This window comes from Populus alba, chromosome 16, assembly GCF_005239225.2.
Source record: "Populus alba chromosome 16, ASM523922v2, whole genome shotgun sequence".
NCBI classification, from domain to species: domain Eukaryota; kingdom Viridiplantae; phylum Streptophyta; class Magnoliopsida; order Malpighiales; family Salicaceae; genus Populus; species Populus alba.
The window spans coordinates 2,013,471-2,034,227 of NC_133299.1; the positions used below are offsets into that span (position 1 = coordinate 2,013,471).

Genomic DNA, 20,757 nt, shown 5'->3' on the forward strand with positions numbered 1-20,757 from the left:
AGAGAAACGAAGAAAAGAAAGGGTTGAAAGCAATAACGGAACGTGGTGATTTCCTCGAAGGGAAGGGTGTATTTATAGGATTTATAGTGTGATTTACGAAACTATCCCTATATCAGGGAGTAATGTTGAGTTAAATCTCATTGAGCAAAAAGGATTTGAGAGTAATAAGAAATTCCAAAATTCGAGACAAATAATACAAATTCGTTTTATTACATAATTAGAGTGAAATACTTTACCTCTCCTCTCTTCCCCTTAGCCAATTCTAATAGCCTCTTCTTAAATCTTTCAATTCACCCCATCATCAACAAAAAGAAAAATTTAGAGTGAAGATTTCTTGTACAAGTACACGTTTGATACTTCAAACAAGATTTGTTGTATGTACAAAAGAAAGCAAGATCAAAGGAAACAAGCATCTGCAAAAGTAAGTCTACTAACAAAACGTTCGTCAAGAAATAGAGTAATGAAACCATGCATGTAAACATGTGAAGAAAGGAAGAACCGAACTTTAACAAGTCTTCATCAAGGTCCTCAAAAGCCCAAGAATGGTAGCTTTGCCTCTTCTCCGGGAGTAAACTCAATCTCAACCCCAAAGAACTTTCTCACATATTCAACACTCCTGTTCTTAATTATCCTATCAGCAACAGCCTGGCTAAGCTAAAAAATGATGCTATTAACATTATATTTTTTTTTAATTTAATGTTTTTTTTTTTTTCAATTTCAATTTTATTCTTAGATATTAAATTTATTAGAAATTAAAATTCATAATTTTTTTTCAATTACTTTTTACAAGGGTCATCCTAGTTTTATAATTCGAGCCTCAAATTTGACTGGTTAATTTGGTTAATTCGAGTTTTTTTTATTTTTTCTAATTGGTTTTTTTCTCAATCTTGTCTTTTAACTTTGAGCTAATTAGGAATTGAATTTCGAGATTTATTTTGGTTTGCTTTCTGTAAGATTAGTTTCATCTTATGACTCGAATCACAGGTTTGACAGATTAACCTGAGTTGACTCGAATTGTTTTTTTTTTTCTCCTTTTTAAATTGATTTTTTTATTTCAATTACATCTTTTAATATTAAGTTTTTTGGAGATTGATCTTCATAACTTTTTTCAATTTGCTTTCTATTGAGTTATCTCGATCTTATGATCCAGGTCATAGATTTAGTAGGTTAATCAAAGTTGACTTAGGTTTGTTTTGTTTTTAATTGATATTTTTTCTTTTTCATCCTTCAACATTAGGTTTATTGAAAATTGACCTTGATATCTAGTTATTATGGTCTCATGATCTAATATGCGGATTAGTAAGATAACCTGAATTGACCCAAATCGATCAAATATGTTGCTATCTCAATATTTTAAAAAAAATATATCATCTTGAATATTTATTTTGATTCAAACTATATTTTTATCTATTATTTGAATTATATTTAGACCAGTCAAATTGACCGAATCACATCGAATTAATCCTCAATTAATTTAAGTAAGAGCAAAGGCAGAAGATAAAACAGAGTTGGGAGCTGTAAGCAATTCAGAGCCGTTATTTATCACTTCCTTTTCTGCTAACAAATCTGAGACCAATGCTGATACAAGTAGAGCTGAAGGTAGTTGTAACAAAATACACAAATCTGTAGAACAAGTAAACAAGCCATGGACAAAATGTTGTATGCAAAAACATCCCTATTGGCACTCAGAAATACTGTAAGCTTGCTAAAGAGAGCAAGCATATTTTTCACAAAGATTTTCTCAAAACAATGAAGGATTGAAAAATGACAACTTAACTATACAAATCTCTTATGTTCAGCAACACTTCATTGATTACAATGACCAAAATCAACACAACATCCTCTTCGAAAGACACATGCTAATTAAGCCCAAATACCTAAAACCATCAAACCAAGGTGAATGCCCTAAAACTGCTACTACACAGGACTAGATGGAGCCATAACTAGCCATGATCAAAGGCCAAATTAAGACCAAAGACCAGAACTACTGAGACATTAAAGCCATAACAAAACATTAACATCTGGATCTGTTAAGCATCACCACAAAGAACTCTAGTGCCCACAAACATCAAACACCAACAGGAAGAATCAACCGTCCTTGAAAAATGGAAAGAATGTAACACAGATTAATCAAAGAACATACACCGCTAATTCGGACGGGGAAAATTTGAGACCCGAATTGCAAACTTGTAGGCAAAAAAAGCAATCTAGGGTCGCGTACATTACTTTTTCAATAGGAAGTATATTCGACCTCCAGTCGCTTTGAAGAAAGTTAAAAGGCTTGATATACTGCTTCGAGAAATCCATGGATACCATGTTTTGTATAGACAAATTGGCAACGTTACGGTACCTTGTTGGATTTGCAAGACAGGCCTGACATGGAATATCAAACCAGTTTCTCACAACAAGATTGTATGCCTGACGAAGATATTGGACTTTGTACAGCATTTCGAAACCGAAGAAATCTACATGATCGTGATTCAAGAAGTGTTCCAGGGAAGATCTTGGAAAGTTATCTGGAGGAGAAACCTGATAGATGATGCATGTATGCTCATAACAGAACTGAAGTGTAACAGGAGGGTAGAGGTTGGCATCATTAACGAACTGGTCCCAAATCATGTCCATAGATACCCTTAGTCTTCTGCCTCCATGTGGAACGAAAGCCGAAAGCAACTCAGCAATCCAATTCGTGAGGTATGTAGCATTACGGGTAACGGTTGTGTAACAATGCATGTTGTCACATTGCAGTTCATAAGCAAGATAGTTCTCAATATGATTTCCACCCAAGAAAACTATGCTAGGTTTAAAGGTTGTCATGAGAAATCAATAAATTGCGAAGGCTATAAAGCTGGAGTTTAGAGAATTGGGAAGAGAATGAAAAGAGAGACAGTTATTGATCAAGAAAAGGGTCTTGATCAAAGAGAGTGGAGGTTCTTGATTGAGAAAGACACTTTCTTGATAATTAAAGAGTCTTTCTATGGAGAAAGATAGTTCTTTATTGAGGGAGAAAAGGAAGGGCGATGGTAGAGGCAGCAGAGGGGAGAGGAGGGGAGAGTTTTATATATGCTGGTGACAGGTTCTGCTAGTTTTTAAATCATTTTCTTTATCTCCAAAAGTAAGATTATTAAACTAATTAATTATTATCATTGTTTTCTTCAAGCAAACCTAAGAATAGTAGAGGGACTCGATTCAAACAATTTAAAGAATAGAGGGACCAAGAAGGTAAAGTCCATTGTTAATTTAGGTTGTTTCTCCTAAACAAAATAAAACATAAATAAATAAAATTCTCAAAACTATCGGAACTAATTTGTGTAAATTGCGAGTTTAAGGATTGTTTTGTATTTGGTATCATAGTCAAGGCAATGGAAAAGAATAAAAAAGTGATTCAAAGTTAAAATATCGTTTAAGTACTAACTACAGAGCCATTCAAACATTTACAGTAGCATCGTCGGTTGAGCATCACCAGAAATTAAGAACACCAATGCCCACAAACACCAAACACCAACCAGCAGAATATCAACAATTCCTTGAAAAATCGAGCTCCCAATTTTATAACAATGCCACACAAGAACTAATCTTGATTAAAGAATGTGATACAGATTAACTAAAGAACCAATACCTCTAATCTGAACGAGGACAAATTGAGACCCGAACCGCAAACTTGTAGGCAAAATAACAATCTAGGGCCGCGTATATTACTTGATCAGTAGAAAGTTTACTCGACCTCCATTTGCTCTGAAGAAGGTCAGTAGCCTTTGAATACTCCCTTGAGAACTCCATGGATACCATTTCTTGTAGGGACAAATCCACCTTGTCACCAAACCTGGCTGGATTTGAAAGACGGGCCTCGGATGGGATATCAAACCAGTTTTTCACAACAAGGTTGTACGCCCGACGAAGATGTTCGACTTTGGGCTTCATTTCGAAGCCGAAAAAATCTATGCAATCGTGATTCAAGAAGTTCTCCAGAGAAGACGTTGGAAAATTATCTGGAGCATTAACATGATAGATGATGCAAAAATGCTCATAACAGAACTGAAGAGTAACAGGAGGGTCGACCTTGGCATCATCATCAACTGGCTTGTCCCGTATCATGTCCATGGATACCCTCAGTCTTGTGCCACTATCTGGGTTGGTAACCAATCTACATAGGCTACCAATCAGATCCATGAGGCGGGCAGCATTACTAGTAACGGTTGCGGCACAGCGCATGTTGTCACATTGCACATCAAAAATCTCAACGCCCTCAAGATCATTCCCACCCAAACAAATAGAGCGAAGGCTAAAGCTTTTCATGAGGAGTAAATTGGTAAGTTTAAAGCTTGAGGTTAGAGAATTGGCCAAGAGAAGAAGAGAGAACGTTCTTGATCAAGAAAAGAGTCTTGATCAAAGAAAGTGGAGGTTCTTGATCGAGAAAGAAAGTTTCTTGATAATTAAAGAGAAAGTCGTTGATTGAGAAAGATAGTTCTTAATTGAGGAAGAGAGAAAGGGTAATGGTAGAGGTAGAAAGGGGAGGGGAGGGGAGTTCTCTGTTAGAGTTTGTTAATGAAACGATGAGATTATATATATGTACATATAAAACGATGAGTTTTATAAGTTCTTAATTGAATCTCTTCAATCTCCATCCATATTTGTTGCATTCAAATTGTAGGTGTTTCTTTATAAAAAAAAAAACCGGATCATCAATGAAAAAGTTGATGCTTGCTTGAGCACAAAGAAAAAACAGATGCAAGCAAGCACACGTCTATTGGCACTCAGATATAGGGCAAGTTCGTAAGAGATTTTGTCGCCAAAATAATAGAAAGATTAGAGCTTCACTGCACGAATCTCTTCTTTTCATTAAAAGTACTTCACTGATTTCTTTCAGTTTTTGAAAGTTGAGCTTTCAACAAAGAAGTAGGCTAGTTTACAAGGACCCAATATCATCAAGACAGGATGCATAAACATCCTCTTCAAAGAAACAGCTGGTAAACCCTATCAGAATACAAAGGAAACCCCCTAAAACTGCCTACTAAAGAGAGCTAGAAGTAACCCTAACTAGCCATTAAAGTCATGAGAAAAACAAACACCAAACCATCAGAATCAACAGTCTCTTGAGAAATATTTGAGCCTCCCTGCAGGTGCAGAAAAAAACAAAACATAAATTTAACAGCACCACCCAAGAAATAATCTTTAAACAACCTATCATGTATAATTTCTTAATCATGATTCCATAATTGTTACAATTTAATTAAAGAATCACTACCTTTATAACGGAAGAGGAAATGTGATCAGATTTGCAATCTTGTAGACAAAAAAGCAATCTAGGGTCGCAAACATTATTTTATCAAGAGAAAGGTCACGCAGCCTCCAGTTGCTTTGAAGAATGTCATCAGGCTTTAGATACTTCTTCGAGAATATCACGGATACCAGTGTTTGTAGAGGCACGCTGACGTCATGGTTACGGAGGAATGCTGGGGTTGAAAGGCAAACCTGACATGAGATATCAAACCAGTTTTTCACAACAAGATTGTATTGCTGACGAAGATATCTGACTTTATACAACATTTGGAAACCGAAAAAATCAACATAATCGTGATTCAGGAAGTTTTCCAGGGAGACTATTGGAAAGTTCTGTGGAGGAGAAACATGATAGATGATGCAAAAATGCTCATAACAAAATTGAAGGGTAACAGGAATGAAGAAGCTGTGATCATCAACGGACTGGTCCCAAATCATGTCCATAGATACCTTCAGTCTTTTTCCGCTATTTGGGAAGGTAAGCGAAAACAACCTAACAATCCATTGCATGAGGCATATCTCGTTATCAGTAGTGATTGTATAACAGTACATGTTGTCACATTGCACATCAAAACAATCATAGCGCTCAAGATCATTCGAGCCTCTGTAAGCAGAGCAAAGGTTAAAGTTATCCATGAGAAGTAAATTGCCAAAGCTATAGAGCTGGAATTTTGAGAAATGGGAAGAGGTTGAAGAGAGGCAGTTCTTGATCAAGAAAAGGGTCTTGATCAAAGAGAGTGGAGGTTCTTGATTGAGAAAGATAGTTTCTTGATAATTAAGAGAAAGTTGTTGATTGAGAAAGATTTTTTTTATTGAGGGAGAAGAGAAAGGGCAGGGAGAGGAGAGGAGAGGTTTTTGTTAATGAAATGATGGGATCAAAGACACATATACGTGCGTGTTTGGGGTGCAAAACAAAGAAGGGAACACGAGATTTAATATTTCAGCACGGCAAATACTGTGGAATTTAAGTTTTTTACATGAAATTTTTTTTTCAAAAACACATAAGAAAGAAGATAATCAAAGGAATATTGAGAGTTCAATTGTACAGGTAACAGGTTCTGCTCGCTTACCGTTTTCTTTTTGTTATTAGATTGAAGGGTGGAGGTTCGTGTTCTTAATTCCTAAGAAAATATGGCCGGGCCATGCTGGATCAACAGTAAAACTGATGTTTTTCAAAACAATCGAAGTTCTAAGTTTTTTTTAAAAGAAAATAAAATCTCAAAACAAAGCCCTTTCTATTTTATTTATAAAAAAAAAATAGATTAACACACGTTAATCCACCGACCAGTAACTTGATCTTTGAATGAGGTCACCGACCAGTAACTTGATCATTGAATGAGGTCAGCTGTTATTACTATAAACTAATCGATTGACATTCGGCTGGTTTCTTTGCAAACCGGACTCCACTCCCCTGTAAATTCCAGGCCTGATGATGATCCAATTCAATTTTACACATGAATAAAACTCAATCGATTGGGGAGTAATTTGGGGCCTGATGATGATCCGTTTGTGAAACCTATAATAGGTTGGGGAGTAATTTGTAGATATCCCAAAGAGTTGCCATAGCAAGTTAGATCAATTCTCGCAACTCATGATATAAACCTTATTTTAGATATATCTTTAAAATTGTGCTGCAACAAAAGATTTAGTAACTGTATATATATATAAAAACAATAATCTCCTAATGAACAAAAATTTAAGGTAGTTTTTAACGAATTGGTCATAAACATATGTTAGAAACCTGTGTTCCAAGCTTTTGCGCCTCTTGAGGACATGATTTCGCAGCATACTGCAGCGACAGCTATAAGATTACGACAGTGATCGGCATAACTTGATATTTTATAATTTTAATATGTTAATGATAGAATTTAAGAAAATTATTTCAAAAAACAACTCAAACGCACAAATAAAGCTGGATCGTCAGCCTGTTGAAAAGGACAGGTCGTGTGTTTCTTCTTTGTATCTGTGAAGATGGATGTTAATTGCTAGACACAGAAAATCAAATAAATCGAGCATATAAAGTAGAAATCATTCTGTGCTGTAAGATAATGTAACGGTGACGATGTAAAAACAGTTCAATACATTGAAATACTTTATAGCAAGCATCCAGTAAGATGCATAACTAGAAGCCCTCAAATCCCATCATGAACCCTAGCTCAAGCAGCCAACAAACTCTCCCCAATCTTGCAAGACAGAAAGGCATCAAGACAAGCATATTGAACTTGAGCAGTAGTAAGCCACGCATTGTCCCACCTACTCAGAGTGATCCTTTTCGGCTTCTCAATCTCCTTCCCCAAAACTTCCCTCGCCAACGTTTTTATCCCTGATTTATTCCACTTAAAATCCCCCAATTTCTCAGCAGCTAAACCCCTTAAATCCACTGCATTCCCCACGCTCAGCTCATAATCCTCCGTTAGCTTCCTCACATCACCCTCAATACCCACCCCAACAAAAGTATAAGTCATGTCACTCAAAAAATCATAAAGGGATTGTGGGATACCAGTGGGACAATGCAGGAGTTGAAAGATCAAGCAGGCATTGCCAGCTGAAAGCTGGAGTGTGGCAACTGGGTTTTCGATTTGACGGAACCTGTTGGGCCTCCACTCGACGTCAAGGCCAACTATAAGTGGACGGTGAGCATGGTTGTTGTTTTGGAGGAGTTTTTGTTGGGTTTCGGCGATCCATGTGTTGACGAAGGAAGACGTGTGGGTGACTAAAGTGTGGATCCTGTCGTCGAAGAATTTGACATCGTAGAGGTTGTGTGTTTCGTACGGGAGGTGGTGGTCTTCAATGCTGATTGCCATGGTGGTGGCCGACGAGGTGTAGTTGTTGATGGCTGAAGGAGGCCTTTTAATGGTTTAACACCCTAAGCTAAGAGTACCCAAGTTGCTTTTCCTCTTGTGGGTAAAGTCCATTTTTAACCCTATAGATTCATCACCAGTGTTTCACTTATATCTCTGTAGTTAAAAATCTTACAATATTACCATTCTAATTTCTGAAAAGCTCTAATCCATTTTATTTGACAATTAAGTTGAGTTCGGTGGATTCGGATATGGTTGTCTTGGGTTTTGATTGTTTTGAATTTGGATTGTATTTGGATTTAGACACTTAACTCTAACCCTAACCTCTCAATTTGAAACTAGTTAGGGCATGTCTATTGGATTAATTGGGTCTTGATGACATTAATTGAGTTTAATTTTAAACTCTTTTTGGACTAAATCTTGATTTCCTGATATTTTGAATCAATTTACAATGTTAGGCTGAACTTAATAACTATATTGTACAATTAATATGATAAACTTTATATATATAAAGACATGTCATGCTTTCTGTCATTTCAATCAAATATAAAATCGTATAACATTGTAAAACTTAACAAACAAGTTATCTAGTATTTTAATGAAAGTGAAAGGACAACATTTTATTTTTATAATACTTTAATGGAAACATTGATATAAAGGTGGGTTGATATTATTTTTTTCCTATCAAGGAAAAAAAAATAAAATGAACATATTAATTTATATCAGTATTGTTTTTAATAAGTTGTCTTTCAAAATAAACATCAATAATTTAATGGAATTGATCCGATCAAATTATAAAACTTAATTCAAGTTTCGTTTTGAATCTATCCGGTATTAGTGTTTGGATTGATCTGATTCAATCATAAAACTCAATTTAAGTTATGTTTTGAATCTATTTGGTCTCGGCTCAACCTATCAAATTGAATTTTATAAGTAATGCTCATAGAGTTTTAAAATTTGAATGAAGCTTTCATGGGCTCTTGCCTTCTATAATCATCTTTAAACAAAGGTAAAACATGAAGATTTTTCATTATAGTCAATGAGTTAAATCATTATTCATTATAATAATGATATCATGATTTTGTCCCTCCATTCAAAAAACTTAATACCGGCTACACTTAAGTGTTTTCACAATATTCATCGGTCATTACTAAATTGATTGAAAACATATAAATTTTTTTTCATTTCAAATACACAATGAAACGACAAAAATATTATTGAAAGCACAAATTTAAAAACTAACATCAAGGGGCAATTTTGTAGTTTTATAATGGTTTTTTGTTATTATCAATTCAGATGAGAAATTTGTTATTTGATTAAATATAAAAAATAAAAAAGCATAATGAAACAATCAAAATGTCTTTAAAAGCATAAATTTTAAGTTGGTGTCAAGGGGCTTTTTCATCTTTATTATTATCAAGTCAGTTTAGAAAAATTTTATATTTGACAAAATATATATATAAAAAGGTTAGGCATGTATGGTGACTCCTGGAGTCCAGAAATGCCCTTTTTGTGTTGTTGGAAGCGTCACCAGATTCTTTTCCTGATGGTGTAGCACGTGTTGGTAGTTATAGTCTGGTTTGTCACCAATAAATTTTTTCTCTCTCCTCCTTTAAAAATTACAGTTTTTCCCTTTTTGTTGCTAATATTCTAACTTTCGTCCTTATTTTTTTTATTTTTTATTTTTATTATTAGTTTTTTTTATAAAAGTTTTATCAATTTTTAATTTTATCTTTCAATTTCAATTTGTCATATATTATTTTTTTTCAAATTGACCTTATTCTTTTGGTTATTATTTTGAGCTTCTTGTTGAATTGATTTTTCTTTTCAAATTCATCATTCAATTGAATTTTTATTTTTATTTTTTAATTTAATTTTTATTTTCATTCTTTTTTATTTTTTTTTTGATCATTTTGTTCAATTAACTTTTCTTTTCAATATCACTCTTTAATCAAAAATAAAATTTATTTTTTATTTCAATTTTGATTCTTATTTTTTTAATTAATCTTTTGTGTGACTGATATTTTTTCCAAATAAATCCTTTAATGTTTAATTTATTAAAAATTAAATTTTTTTATTTTTTCAAATAAAATATATTTTTTTAATATCATAAATTTAAAAAATTAACTCCAACACACAGCAAGTATATTACTGCTACTTTATGATTTGCAATTTGAGGACAGAATCTTTCTTAATTACAGCAACAAAATTAAGACCTCCTCCTGTAATTTCATTACATGCCATATTACACACAGCTGTCCAAAAGAAAAGTCTTTATCTTTATGTCATCTCTCCTCGTGAGTCGTGACCCAGAATAATGGCAGAGAAAAACAACATTGAAAAACCTTCCAAAAATCAAGATTCCAGCCAAGACCCACCATTACAAGCTACTTCTTCTTCAAGCCGGGAACTCAAGAAAGAAAAGCAAGGAACAATCAGAGAATCCAAGAGGAGAAAAGGCTGCCCTACAGCACTCGCCAGGATTGAGGAATCCACTCCACCAAACTTCTCCTTCACTTTTGACACCCAATTCAGCACCTATTCTCAAGAATTCACACCCAAATTTGGATCTTTCAACTCGGTGCCATCAACCAAAGAAAGATTGGATGATAGTGTTCTCTGTTTTCATCAGAGCTCAGAAAACAAAGAAGGCCATCAAGAAGATAGGCAGCAGGCAGGGGTTAGTGAGGAAAGAGTGGCCGGTGTTAGCACATTGAGGAGGTCCATTGATGGGATTAGAGAGAAGAAGTGAGAGAGTAGAGAATAATCTGGGATATTTTTCATCTCATGTATGATTAGATTAGAGAGAGAGTACTTGAAGAGACATAATGTTTCATGTAATGGAATCAGAAAGGGTAATAACTCTGTCTTCGATCATTGTTTCTCAACAAGCATCAAAGCATCCTTCTTTATCTTCTTGTCTTTGATTTTCTTTCTTGAGGTGGACGAGGCTGGCAGTTTGAGTGGGTCATCATCACTTACCAGGTGCAGTTCACGTCCACGTGCGGCCTTCAATTATTTGGCTTATTCATTATTCCTTTTTTACGACCTTCACACGATGGGGTGGTGGAGGGTGGAGTTTGGAGGGTCATATGTGTGGTGGGGTTTCAAAAAGCATAAATGGCTGGGTCACGTGGTTGTCGAAAAGAAAGGAGGAAGAACTATCGTTCCATGTAATAGTATTTAAATCCGGATTGATTAAAAAACTTTAAATTATAAATTTAATTTATTTTGGGTTTTAGTTAAATCAAATAAAATTTTTGACCTGATAAAATTCAATTAATCTAATTAAAATTTATTAAATCAATATTGAGAAGGTATTTTAATTAATATGTAAGATCTGGTTTTTAGATTGTGGACCGGCACATAAAATTTTATAGATTAATATGTTATTTAGTTAATTTATAGGTCAACTAAGATTAATTATTTTTATTAAAACAATATTATTTGTTTATTATTCCTTCGAGTTGATATCATCGAGTTTAAATTGAGTTTGGTTAAATCAATTTTATAAAATTAATTGAATTTTATCATATTAATTTATTTATCAATTCAACTTCAAACTCGGCTAAATTCATTAAACCGATGTAAATTTGACAATTATAGTTTGTATGGTCACGTAAATGGGTCCAAGCCTTTATTGATCCAACAGTTGTCAAAGTGAAAGGATGAAGAACTTGGATGTTCTGCTTGTGGAAACATCTTATTTCAAATGGGACTGAAATTAAATTTTTAAGCTTTTTTCTTGCCTCAACTTTTCCAGCAGTATCCAGTGACTTAAGAGGAATTTAAAAAAAAAAATTGAACAAAATAATTGATTCAGAGTATGTTTGATATTGCAGTAGTTGTTGTGATTGTGGTTTAAAAAAACTTATTTTATAAAAAATACTTTTAGTTGTGGTTGGTTTAGAAAAATATATGTTTGGTTAAAACTATGGTTAAAATTGAGGTTGAACAAAAATAGTTTAATGTGTTTTTTTAGACTCTTTTTAAAATTGAGATTATAAAATAATTTTAAAAAACATATATTAATATTAATAATTTTTAATTTAAATATTATAGATTTAACTATTACTATTATATCATGAAATAAATAATACTTTATATAAAATATTTTTTAACACTAGTTTTTCGAATATATATATTTATTATTTTATTAGATCAGACCCGGCTCAATGCATTTTTAGCTTTGAACCGGACCAATCTAGTCGGAAAAAAAAACCCATGCTCCATTGTTCGGGAAAAAAAACCATGAACAGTACTGTTCATGAGTTTTCCAGTAAAAAGCTGTTTCTTGAAAACCTGTGACTGTGCCATAATTAATGATAGGCTCCACTGCTATAAATTTATTGTAAGAGCATAACCAAATAATTAAGTTGCTGTTGTGGTTGTTTCAAACACAAAAACAACCAAACGGACTCTAGTAACCCACGAGATAACCGGTGACCTAATAACCTGCTCGAAACCATGTCTGACTCCAAACCAGGTCTGACAGCCATGGACTTGAGAAGTTGAAATGAGAAGCTTTTGCCATAAAGATAATGCTTAGCAGAAGCTAAAATCCAAATTCCATTATATACAACGTATATTAACCTAATATACAAGTTTTTTATAGGCCGCAAAACACTACAGTTGGAATTGTTTGACTACATAGTCATAGCAGTAATGGTGCGTTGCTATTGTTTTATTACCAGCATGCTTTTATTAAAAGGACAAGCTTTAAAAGTATAGATTGGCATGCCATTAAGCCCACTAATTATTCTGTAGTGGACCATTTCTACTGTAAAAGAGGAATTTTAGCATGGATGTTGATTCTCACAAGCGGTTCATGTGAACAAGTACATCCCAGATTTGTCCCATGTTGTACAAGCTTATGTATGACTTCGAGCCCTGATGGCTGCAAGATACATGTCGTGGAAGATATCACAAGACTTACAAAACATAAGTCTCTGGTCTTGGAACCCCAGTTAGTTGCTTTTCAAAGGAAATCTTTTCCTGACCTTTGGCAGCTTGATGCTTGCCTGTAATCATCACTATCGTTTCTTGATTCCCTTGCTCGTCGGTTTCTTCAACCGACGGTTGTGAACGTCCACTCCCACGAACAAGACCTTTGATGCTTGATATGAGTTCTTTGTCATTCATCAGAGACTCTAATGTCACATGTACACCTAGGAGCATGACAGAAATATACAGCTTTGTTTACTAGCTGGAAACAAGAGAAGAGCTTGAATTCAAACATTGAGATGCCAACCAAATCTATAGAAATGGAATTGAAAACATACGGTATCTCCAATAATGCTTTGGATTTGTTGGGTCATTGATCGTCTCCTCTGCTGCAGGGCGTGTCGTGTACTCTTCTTTTAAGGCTAACAAGTCCTGATCATTAAAGAAAAGCCCCTAGTTTGTATGAATTTATGTTGGCTAAATCAGTCTAATAAATGAAATGAAATATTCACTGGTTAGGATATGGATTTCTCTAAGAATTGATGTTTGATAATAAAACAAGGTCACAGTACCTGAAGAGGGAAGATTGCCCACATTGATGGAGCTTCAACATGTTGCCTTAGGACAAAATGTGCAATTTCTGGAACACATCGACTAGGCGGGATTCCATCAGACCCCACCACGCTCTTGAAATATCGACATCTTCTTTCTTCATCTTCCTCCCACCAAGCACGCAAGGTTGAGCAGTCATGACATGATGGAGCACACACCTGAAGGACGTGAGCAGTGAGGAATTGAGGTTGCCAGCCCAATTTTATATTACACTCTAATGGAGCTGAGCAAGGGCACACATGCGCCTCAATGATATGTCCACAATATAGACGAGAAATATAACATGAGAAGTCTGGTACTCACTGTCATGTAGTTGTATTGAGAAGGAATACCAAACTCCAGGTCAGGTTCACTGGGCATACGTTGAATGCGTAAACCTATCAAGCCTAGTTCTTGCATGACCTGCAAAACAGTACCCAATCATGCTTAATTTTCATGGAATGAGGATTGGAAGTAATAAAGTAGGTGAAAAGGAGTAGAGATGAAGGCAGTTAGAGTTGAAGTTGGGAAGGATTCAACAAACATACAGGGTGAACACAAGCAGGAATTAGACCCAGATCTTCCCCACAGGCTAGCATATCTGATGAGTCCAGGAGAGCAGGCAAAGTCTTCAAAGCATTTTGCCTCCATAGATTTTCTTGCCGATGGAAATAGTAATCATAGTACAATCTTTTGAGAACATTTTTGCTGTATTGCATAACAAGTAAGAGAAGCTATATCAGCAGGGATTGAGAGGTTTGATGAGATGCAAGGAAACAAACTAGTACTTGGTTACAGAACACCAGAATTATCGGTAAGCAAAAGGGGGATGAAAAGATTTAGTTTACTACATTCTTCTACGGGTCACTCAATCCAAATGAACTAGGAATTTCTCACAGTAGATATGATTAGGGTACCTGTGGTCATCCAAATCCTGAAAACTTGAAGTGTCCTCAAGATTGAAACGTGGGTAGAATTTACTTTCATCCTCAGGATCTCTAATAAGAACTATATTCTGCAAACAGAATTAATAGATAAAAACCAAGAACCGAGACTAGTAATGAGAACAACCGTCATCAGTCACTCTAAAGCAGTCAAGAGACAGGTCTAACATAAATTCCATATACCAGACTTGTGGGAATATAAATATTTTTCCACTATATGTTACCTTCAGAAGATCAAACAGGTCACGGCGTATCTTGTCCTCGCTCTCCAATAACATGGACTTTTCTGCAAGCATCTTCAACTTGGAAGCAATCTTTTTCTCCGTGTCACAATCCTCCTTGAACTAGATTAATTTGAAGAAATATGAGTCAACTAATTTTTCATGCCAAAACAAATGCACCAAATATGATACAATAAGATTGAAGCAGATATAAAAAGATATGAGATAATTAGAAGGGATAAGAATTCAGAATCACTTTCCTAACAGTAAGACTAAAATTGAGGCGTAGGGAATATAAGTTGGAGCTTTAACAGGATGGAGACCATAAAACAACTTGAAAGAACCAAGAAGCGATTCAATGGAAAAAATTCAATATCAGAAATTGAAGACAGGTCAGTCAGTTCATGTGACAAGGCTCCTTTATGACATGAATTCACGAGCCTATTTGAGGCTCGATGTTAGTCACAAATTCATCACTAGACCAACCTGGGTTCAGTCAAAATGCCAAGAGGTAACCTTATAATATTGACCAGAAACATAAATTTACCACATAGCGGCCTTTCTGATAGTAGTTCAGAAAATTTGACACAATAAAGGTCCAAGAAGCTCCAAATCTTTCCTGAAATCAGAAAAAAAATAAAAGAGAAGTGTAAATCAACACGCTCATAGTATCTGATTTAGTTTTTAGGTCATATGTCAAATGCAATGAGTTGATAACGATCAGAGTGTAGACCATATAGTCAACAAAGAAAAGTCAGTAACCTGTACGAATTCCTGCCGGATATATGGGAGGCTCAGGCGATCAAAGTCCCAAATTCCTTCTCTTTCAAGTTCTTCCTGCAGCAGATGTATTATTTGAGCATGTTTATTAGAACATGAAAACGGAATTTTTCTCACAAGTGCTTCAAGTACTAGTGCTGCAAGGGTAGCTTAGGCTTTATAAGAACTCCAGTTCCCTATACCAAATCCTAAAATTCTCTTGCATCATTTAAACTTACTTTTCATGCAGGAAGGCTAGGAGGGTGCTACTATACCTTACTTAGAGGGATAGATGGTCTGAATTTTCCAATCAGACCTGTCATGGCATGCTCTGGAAGCTCCCAGATCCTAAAGAAACCCAGAATATGATCAATCCTGTAAGCTGTAAAGTATTTTGCCATCTGTCATAGAAACAAATAAGTTTTTCTTCAGAAAGAGATGAAAGCACAGTTAAGACAAGATCATCGTATGCAGAGTACAAAACCTGTGTTAGACGTGCACGCCACCAAGCATAGTTATCTTTTGACATTTCCTCCCAATTATATGTTGGAAAGCCCCAATTCTGCCCATTTTTATCAAAGTAATCTGGAGGTGCTCCTGTGGAGGTGTTCATGCGGAACAGATTTGGATAGACCCAGGTATCTACGCTGTTTCTGTCTACACCAATAGGTAGATCTCCTTTCAAAATGACACCTTTCTTTCTTGCATATTCTGCAGCTTCTGTCAACTGTCAGTTCATTATGACACAAACAGTATAATGACCGACTGCTGGCTTAAGAGCAATTACAAATGGGAGACAAATACCATCAGACCAAATGAAAATACCTGTGTATGCAAATGGAATTGGATATAATAATGGAAGCGAATTATGTCATGGTGCAAGCTGTCTTTTGAGACAAGTTTCTCAACCTGCATGAAAATGGTGCCATTTTGTCATAGAGTTTAAATAACATAACTTTGGTTACGAAATTGAAACAAGGATCTATATTACCTAGTAATTATGTATGACAAGATCCAATAAAATTTGATGAATGATATTTAATCTTAGGTTAGATGAGTGAAAACCCAAAGAGATAACAACCTTTTTTTCTGTAAAACAGGAAAAACGACCCCATTGGCTGTGATCTGATGTTTCAAAAAAGTCCCGCAAAAAACAAAAGGCTGCATAGGGCTTTAACCATTGCTGCAATCAAATAAAACATTCATTAGAACACCAATTGGCCCTAAAGAGAGAATAATCAAGGAGAAAAATGACCAAAAGTTCAAATTTCAAATCAAAGTACATTAGGCGTAATAGACATGATCATAGGAAGAAGAAAACATAAGTCTGTAAGACCTCATTCTCTGAGAAATATTTCTGAAACGATCTAGAGTTAAGTATCAAATCCTTCTCTTGTACAAACACTTTCTTGGCGATTGAAAGTTTAGTAGCCAGAGTAGCCTCATAATCAACATCCTGCACGGGTCCAAGCTCAAACATGTTAATACAATGGCTGGATCAACAACAGAATCTTATTTCTAATCAAAACAAAGTTTATGGAACTTTTTTTCTCTTTTTGTTTAGAAAGACAAAAATATTTCTTGTCAAAATGATGTTTGGAACAGCCTAACTTGAGCACTTGTTCCTTCCCGTCCAAGAATTCTAATAAGGGATGTAAAATGGAGTTTAAGTAATAAAAATAACATGTTTTGGCTTGTTGATCTCATGCCTTTACAACGAGCTAAAGCACTGCAAAACTGATCCTGCGGCGTCCATAGAGCTAGCTTAGAACATCATGGTTCACTTTTTTGCAATTTTTCTTATACCATTTTCTTAATTGGGTCACAACACATCATTAAAAACAACAGAGATGAACATCAGAAATGTGTTTCTTCATGAAGTTGAAGAATCACTAAAAATAACTACCTTTCCATCCAGCTGCTCTCTAGCTTCCTGAATTTCTTTCTGCCAAAAAACAGAAGGAAAGTAAGGGTGTTTACAACAAAAAGTAATGAATAAAACTTTAGTTGAAAAGATAAGAAATAGTTTGCCAGAAATTGCCAGCATATAATAAAGAAAATGTCTTCTAGTATCATGTTGGATAGAATTAAATGAAAAGCCAATGAAACCACCTTGATAGTCTCTGGTAGGTTTTCTGAAAGTGCCTCTACTCTCAGGTATAGTGGATGCAATGCAAACACAGATAGTGAGCTGCATGACCAAGAAAACAAGGCAAGAGAAAACTTTAAATGAGCTTGCCAATCGAATCCTTGTTTGCTTCAATAATTAAGATAAAATAAAAATTGCATGGAATTTTTACTGGGACACCTTGAAATTTTAGAGAGACTCGAGCCTGCTTTCTTAACCAAGTGATTATTAAAGACATTTCTATCTTTGGAAAAATCAACTTAACAATGCCTTAATACAAACTATAGAGTCCCCTATAAAACTAAATTATATGTTCTATAAATGATAGTTTTGTTGCCTACCTGTATGGATATGAATCCCACCACATGCCATGCACAGATGTGTCATTGATCGGTAGAAGCTGGACTAAATGGAATCCTGACAGTACTGCCCAATCAACAAGAAGCTTCAAGTCAAGAAATTCACCAACCCCCAGATCAGCTTCTGATCTAACAGAAAACATTGGTAATGCAACACCAGCACCCCTCCAAGGCATTTCCTATTAAGAAAAAATTGATGAATCATGATCACAATTAAAAAGTACCTTGCAACACAACATATGCTGACCTATAAGTGAATCTTTGTAGCTTACTCGCATCATGCCATCTGAGAGGAAAATATATCTTGGCAGAACTTTAGAAGAGTCAATAGAAAGGTCACGATGTGCACCAGTTTCCAAAGAAAAGTTTCCTCCCTTTCCGTATTTGCAGTATTTATACGTAAACAACCATTAAGGAAGACAGACAGAGACACGCGCATGAGGAGGGGGGGGAGAGTATGTAAGAATAACCAAATAATTCATGAAACATCTAACTGTTTGAGGGAAATACTTCAAAAGGATATTTTATTGGAAAATCACCCTTCTGCATCAAAGCATCTGCCTGCCAAACTGAGTCACCAGCATAGTTAAGTTTAAGTCCATCCTGAACTTTCCACTGCCCTAACTTTGCAGTGCTGCCAATTACGTATACCTGGACATATCATACTTCATAAATAGGTGCAATGCTGATAAGATCGTGCATAACTTTGCTTGCATATAAATGTGGGCAGCTCAATAGGGAGACAGAGAATTTACTGATGTCTCTTCTTCTACATTTGGGCAGCAAATTTTGAAATGGACAACGACTGCATCTACTGTAGTTCAGAGATCACAAAGGAAAAAGGTTAGCAAGCAGAAATCAGGCACAAACATTAACAAGAATGATGAGTGAATAATAAATAAGCCTATACAACTACCTTCCTTGTCTAACTTATTCTGAATCCCAGGGGGTCTCTCTATGTTCAAACCCCAACTTCGACGAAAGATGACATCTTTGAAGGCACTTCTGAAAGGGATGGCATCACCACCAGCCTGTATTCCATGAAAAGGAACGTTTACATCATCAAAGTTACATGTAAAGAAACCAACAATTTTATTTTATTAAGAAATTCTTCACTCCTCTAATCAACGAATCATTATGAAGCCAATATAATCCTAACTATGAAGAAGCAATTGTTGTTATTAGACTTCTTCAATCTAAAAGAAATCTGTTGGGATATATGTCAGAATAATGCCTTTACATACATTTCCAGAATAATGGGAACAGAAAGAATCCTTTAAAAAAAAAATTTGCAAGTTGAATATGGGAAACACCAATTCGCAAAGCATGAAAAGGAATGGAAGAATGGAGCGCAAAGCGTCACCTGCCAAAGATCATGAAGCTCCACATGCTCTCCACCATTTATCCCCTTGGGCAATACTAGTTTACGCTTCTTTCCCATCTCCCATCTCAACACACTCTTCTTATCATCCACCACATAGTAACTATACTCACCACTGAATTCACTTGGTACTGAAATACTTCCACTCCATATGAGCTCCTCACCTTGATGCACAGGGCTCAATAACAAGCCTTTCTTCACATCCCATGAACCCAGGACTGGTTCAGATCCACACACAAGCAGGCTCTGACCCCATTGAGTATAATATGGTAATCTAAAACTCACATTCACCGACTTCGCTGTCTTGGTCCCAGAAAACAATCCCAAATTCGCCATTTCTTTCAGAGACAAATCAGACCCTGATAATAGTTCTTGAAACCAATTTGCATTCTGTTAGTATCTACTTAAAAAAGTAAAATCTTGCAAAACTAAGTGAAAAACATTAGCATAACTAAAACAATCCAAAAGGCTAAACATTAAGAACTTGAAGAATTGATTCAAAATTCTACATTTTGACCAAAAACAGCAAGTGCCAGATCAAAATTACAAGTGATTAACTTGAAAAGAAGAAAAGACTGAATTTTTAACCGAAATATGAGCAGCAATCACCTTAACTTCAACCAAAACAGGCTGGTTTCCACGTTTTGTTCAAGAGTAATAAACCGCTGTGCCCCTTATAGATACATACAGAGGAATCTAACAGTGAGATTTGTTTGGTTCCAATGGAACAAAAAGAGAGGTGAAAGATTACTTTGCAGATTGGGAAATGGATATCACTTTCTCAATGCAAAGATATTTTTATTGATTCTTTATTGGAAAGAAATATGCAAGTTGCTGTGCTCTGATATTTTTCTCTGTGAATAGGAAAAAGACAAGAAGAGTGTGTGTCTTTTAGCTGGTTAGAGAGATGGAAATTCAGAGCTCTTTTCACGGGAAAATCACACACACTCTTACGTGTCATGACTCGGAGAGAGAGAAATGGAAATTCAAAGCTTCTCCCAACTTTGTGCCCCTTGTTTCTGGATCCACCCCCATTTATTAACAAACTTCCGTGTGTCTGAATATATATATAGACACACGTGCTGTTTTCAACAAAAGCAAAATGAATCTGTTTTTACTTTCTAGTAGATGCCTGACATGAATGCTTCTCTTTTCTTAATATGCATGTTATCATAGTTATATAGCTCAATGAATTGATCCGGAACATGATTGATTCAGGGTTAGACTAGTTTGGGTTGCAAAAAAAATAAAAGAAGGAATTAACTTGGTTTTATCCTATTAAAAATTTAGTTTGGATGATGATCCCCACAAAAAAATATGTTAATTATTTTAAAATATATATTTTTAAA

The 20,757-nt window shown here is 35.1% G+C and overlaps 2 protein-coding genes across 3 annotated transcripts; both read right to left on the bottom strand.

Moving 5' to 3' along the window:
* Positions 1-7,297: 7,297 nt before the first annotated feature.
* On the bottom strand, positions 7,298-8,206 carry LOC118033170 (3'-5' exonuclease). Its single transcript, XM_035038060.2, has one exon. The coding sequence runs from the start codon at positions 8,082-8,084 to the stop codon at positions 7,437-7,439; it is 648 nt and encodes a 215-aa protein (XP_034893951.1). The 5' UTR covers positions 8,085-8,206; the 3' UTR covers positions 7,298-7,436.
* A 4,386-nt stretch (positions 8,207-12,592) lies between these two features.
* LOC118033171 (4-alpha-glucanotransferase DPE2) lies at positions 12,593-20,377 on the bottom strand. 2 transcript variants are annotated; one of them, XM_035038062.2, is made up of 23 exons: positions 20,018-20,377; positions 19,391-19,767; positions 18,944-19,058; positions 18,783-18,841; positions 18,551-18,678; positions 18,300-18,426; positions 18,010-18,206; positions 17,653-17,731; positions 17,447-17,485; positions 16,877-16,996; positions 16,622-16,723; positions 16,366-16,449; positions 16,025-16,267; positions 15,816-15,941; positions 15,544-15,618; positions 15,329-15,400; positions 14,785-14,904; positions 14,534-14,631; positions 14,165-14,324; positions 13,941-14,039; positions 13,598-13,795; positions 13,364-13,457; positions 12,593-13,249 (listed from the first exon to the last, which is right to left on the bottom strand). In XM_035038062.2, exons 2-23 carry the CDS (start codon positions 19,742-19,744, stop codon positions 13,014-13,016), a joined length of 2,925 nt encoding a protein of 974 aa, XP_034893953.1. In that variant the 5' UTR covers positions 19,745-19,767; positions 20,018-20,377; the 3' UTR covers positions 12,593-13,013. The 2 variants fall into 2 exon arrangements, with proteins under 2 accessions (XP_034893953.1, XP_034893952.1); XM_035038061.2 differs by having other exon boundaries at positions 19,391-19,779.
* Positions 20,378-20,757: the final 380 nt, after the last annotated feature.

Bases quoted from the DNA above. Each gene is read 5' to 3' on its own strand.
- LOC118033170 (XM_035038060.2), bottom strand. From the start codon at position 8,084: ATGGCAATCAGCATTGAAGACCACCACCTCCCGTACGAAACACACAAC.
- LOC118033171 (XM_035038062.2), bottom strand. From the start codon at position 19,744: ATGGCGAATTTGGGATTGTTTTCTGGGACCAAGACAGCGAAGTCGGTG. The intron at 16,724-16,876 runs GTCTTACAGACT...ATTTGATTGCAG, and splicing joins AATATTTCTCAGAGAATGAG to CAATGGTTAAAGCCCTATGC. The intron at 16,450-16,621 runs GTTGTTATCTCT...ATTTTCATGCAG, and splicing joins CCTGTTTTACAGAAAAAAAG to GTTGAGAAACTTGTCTCAAA.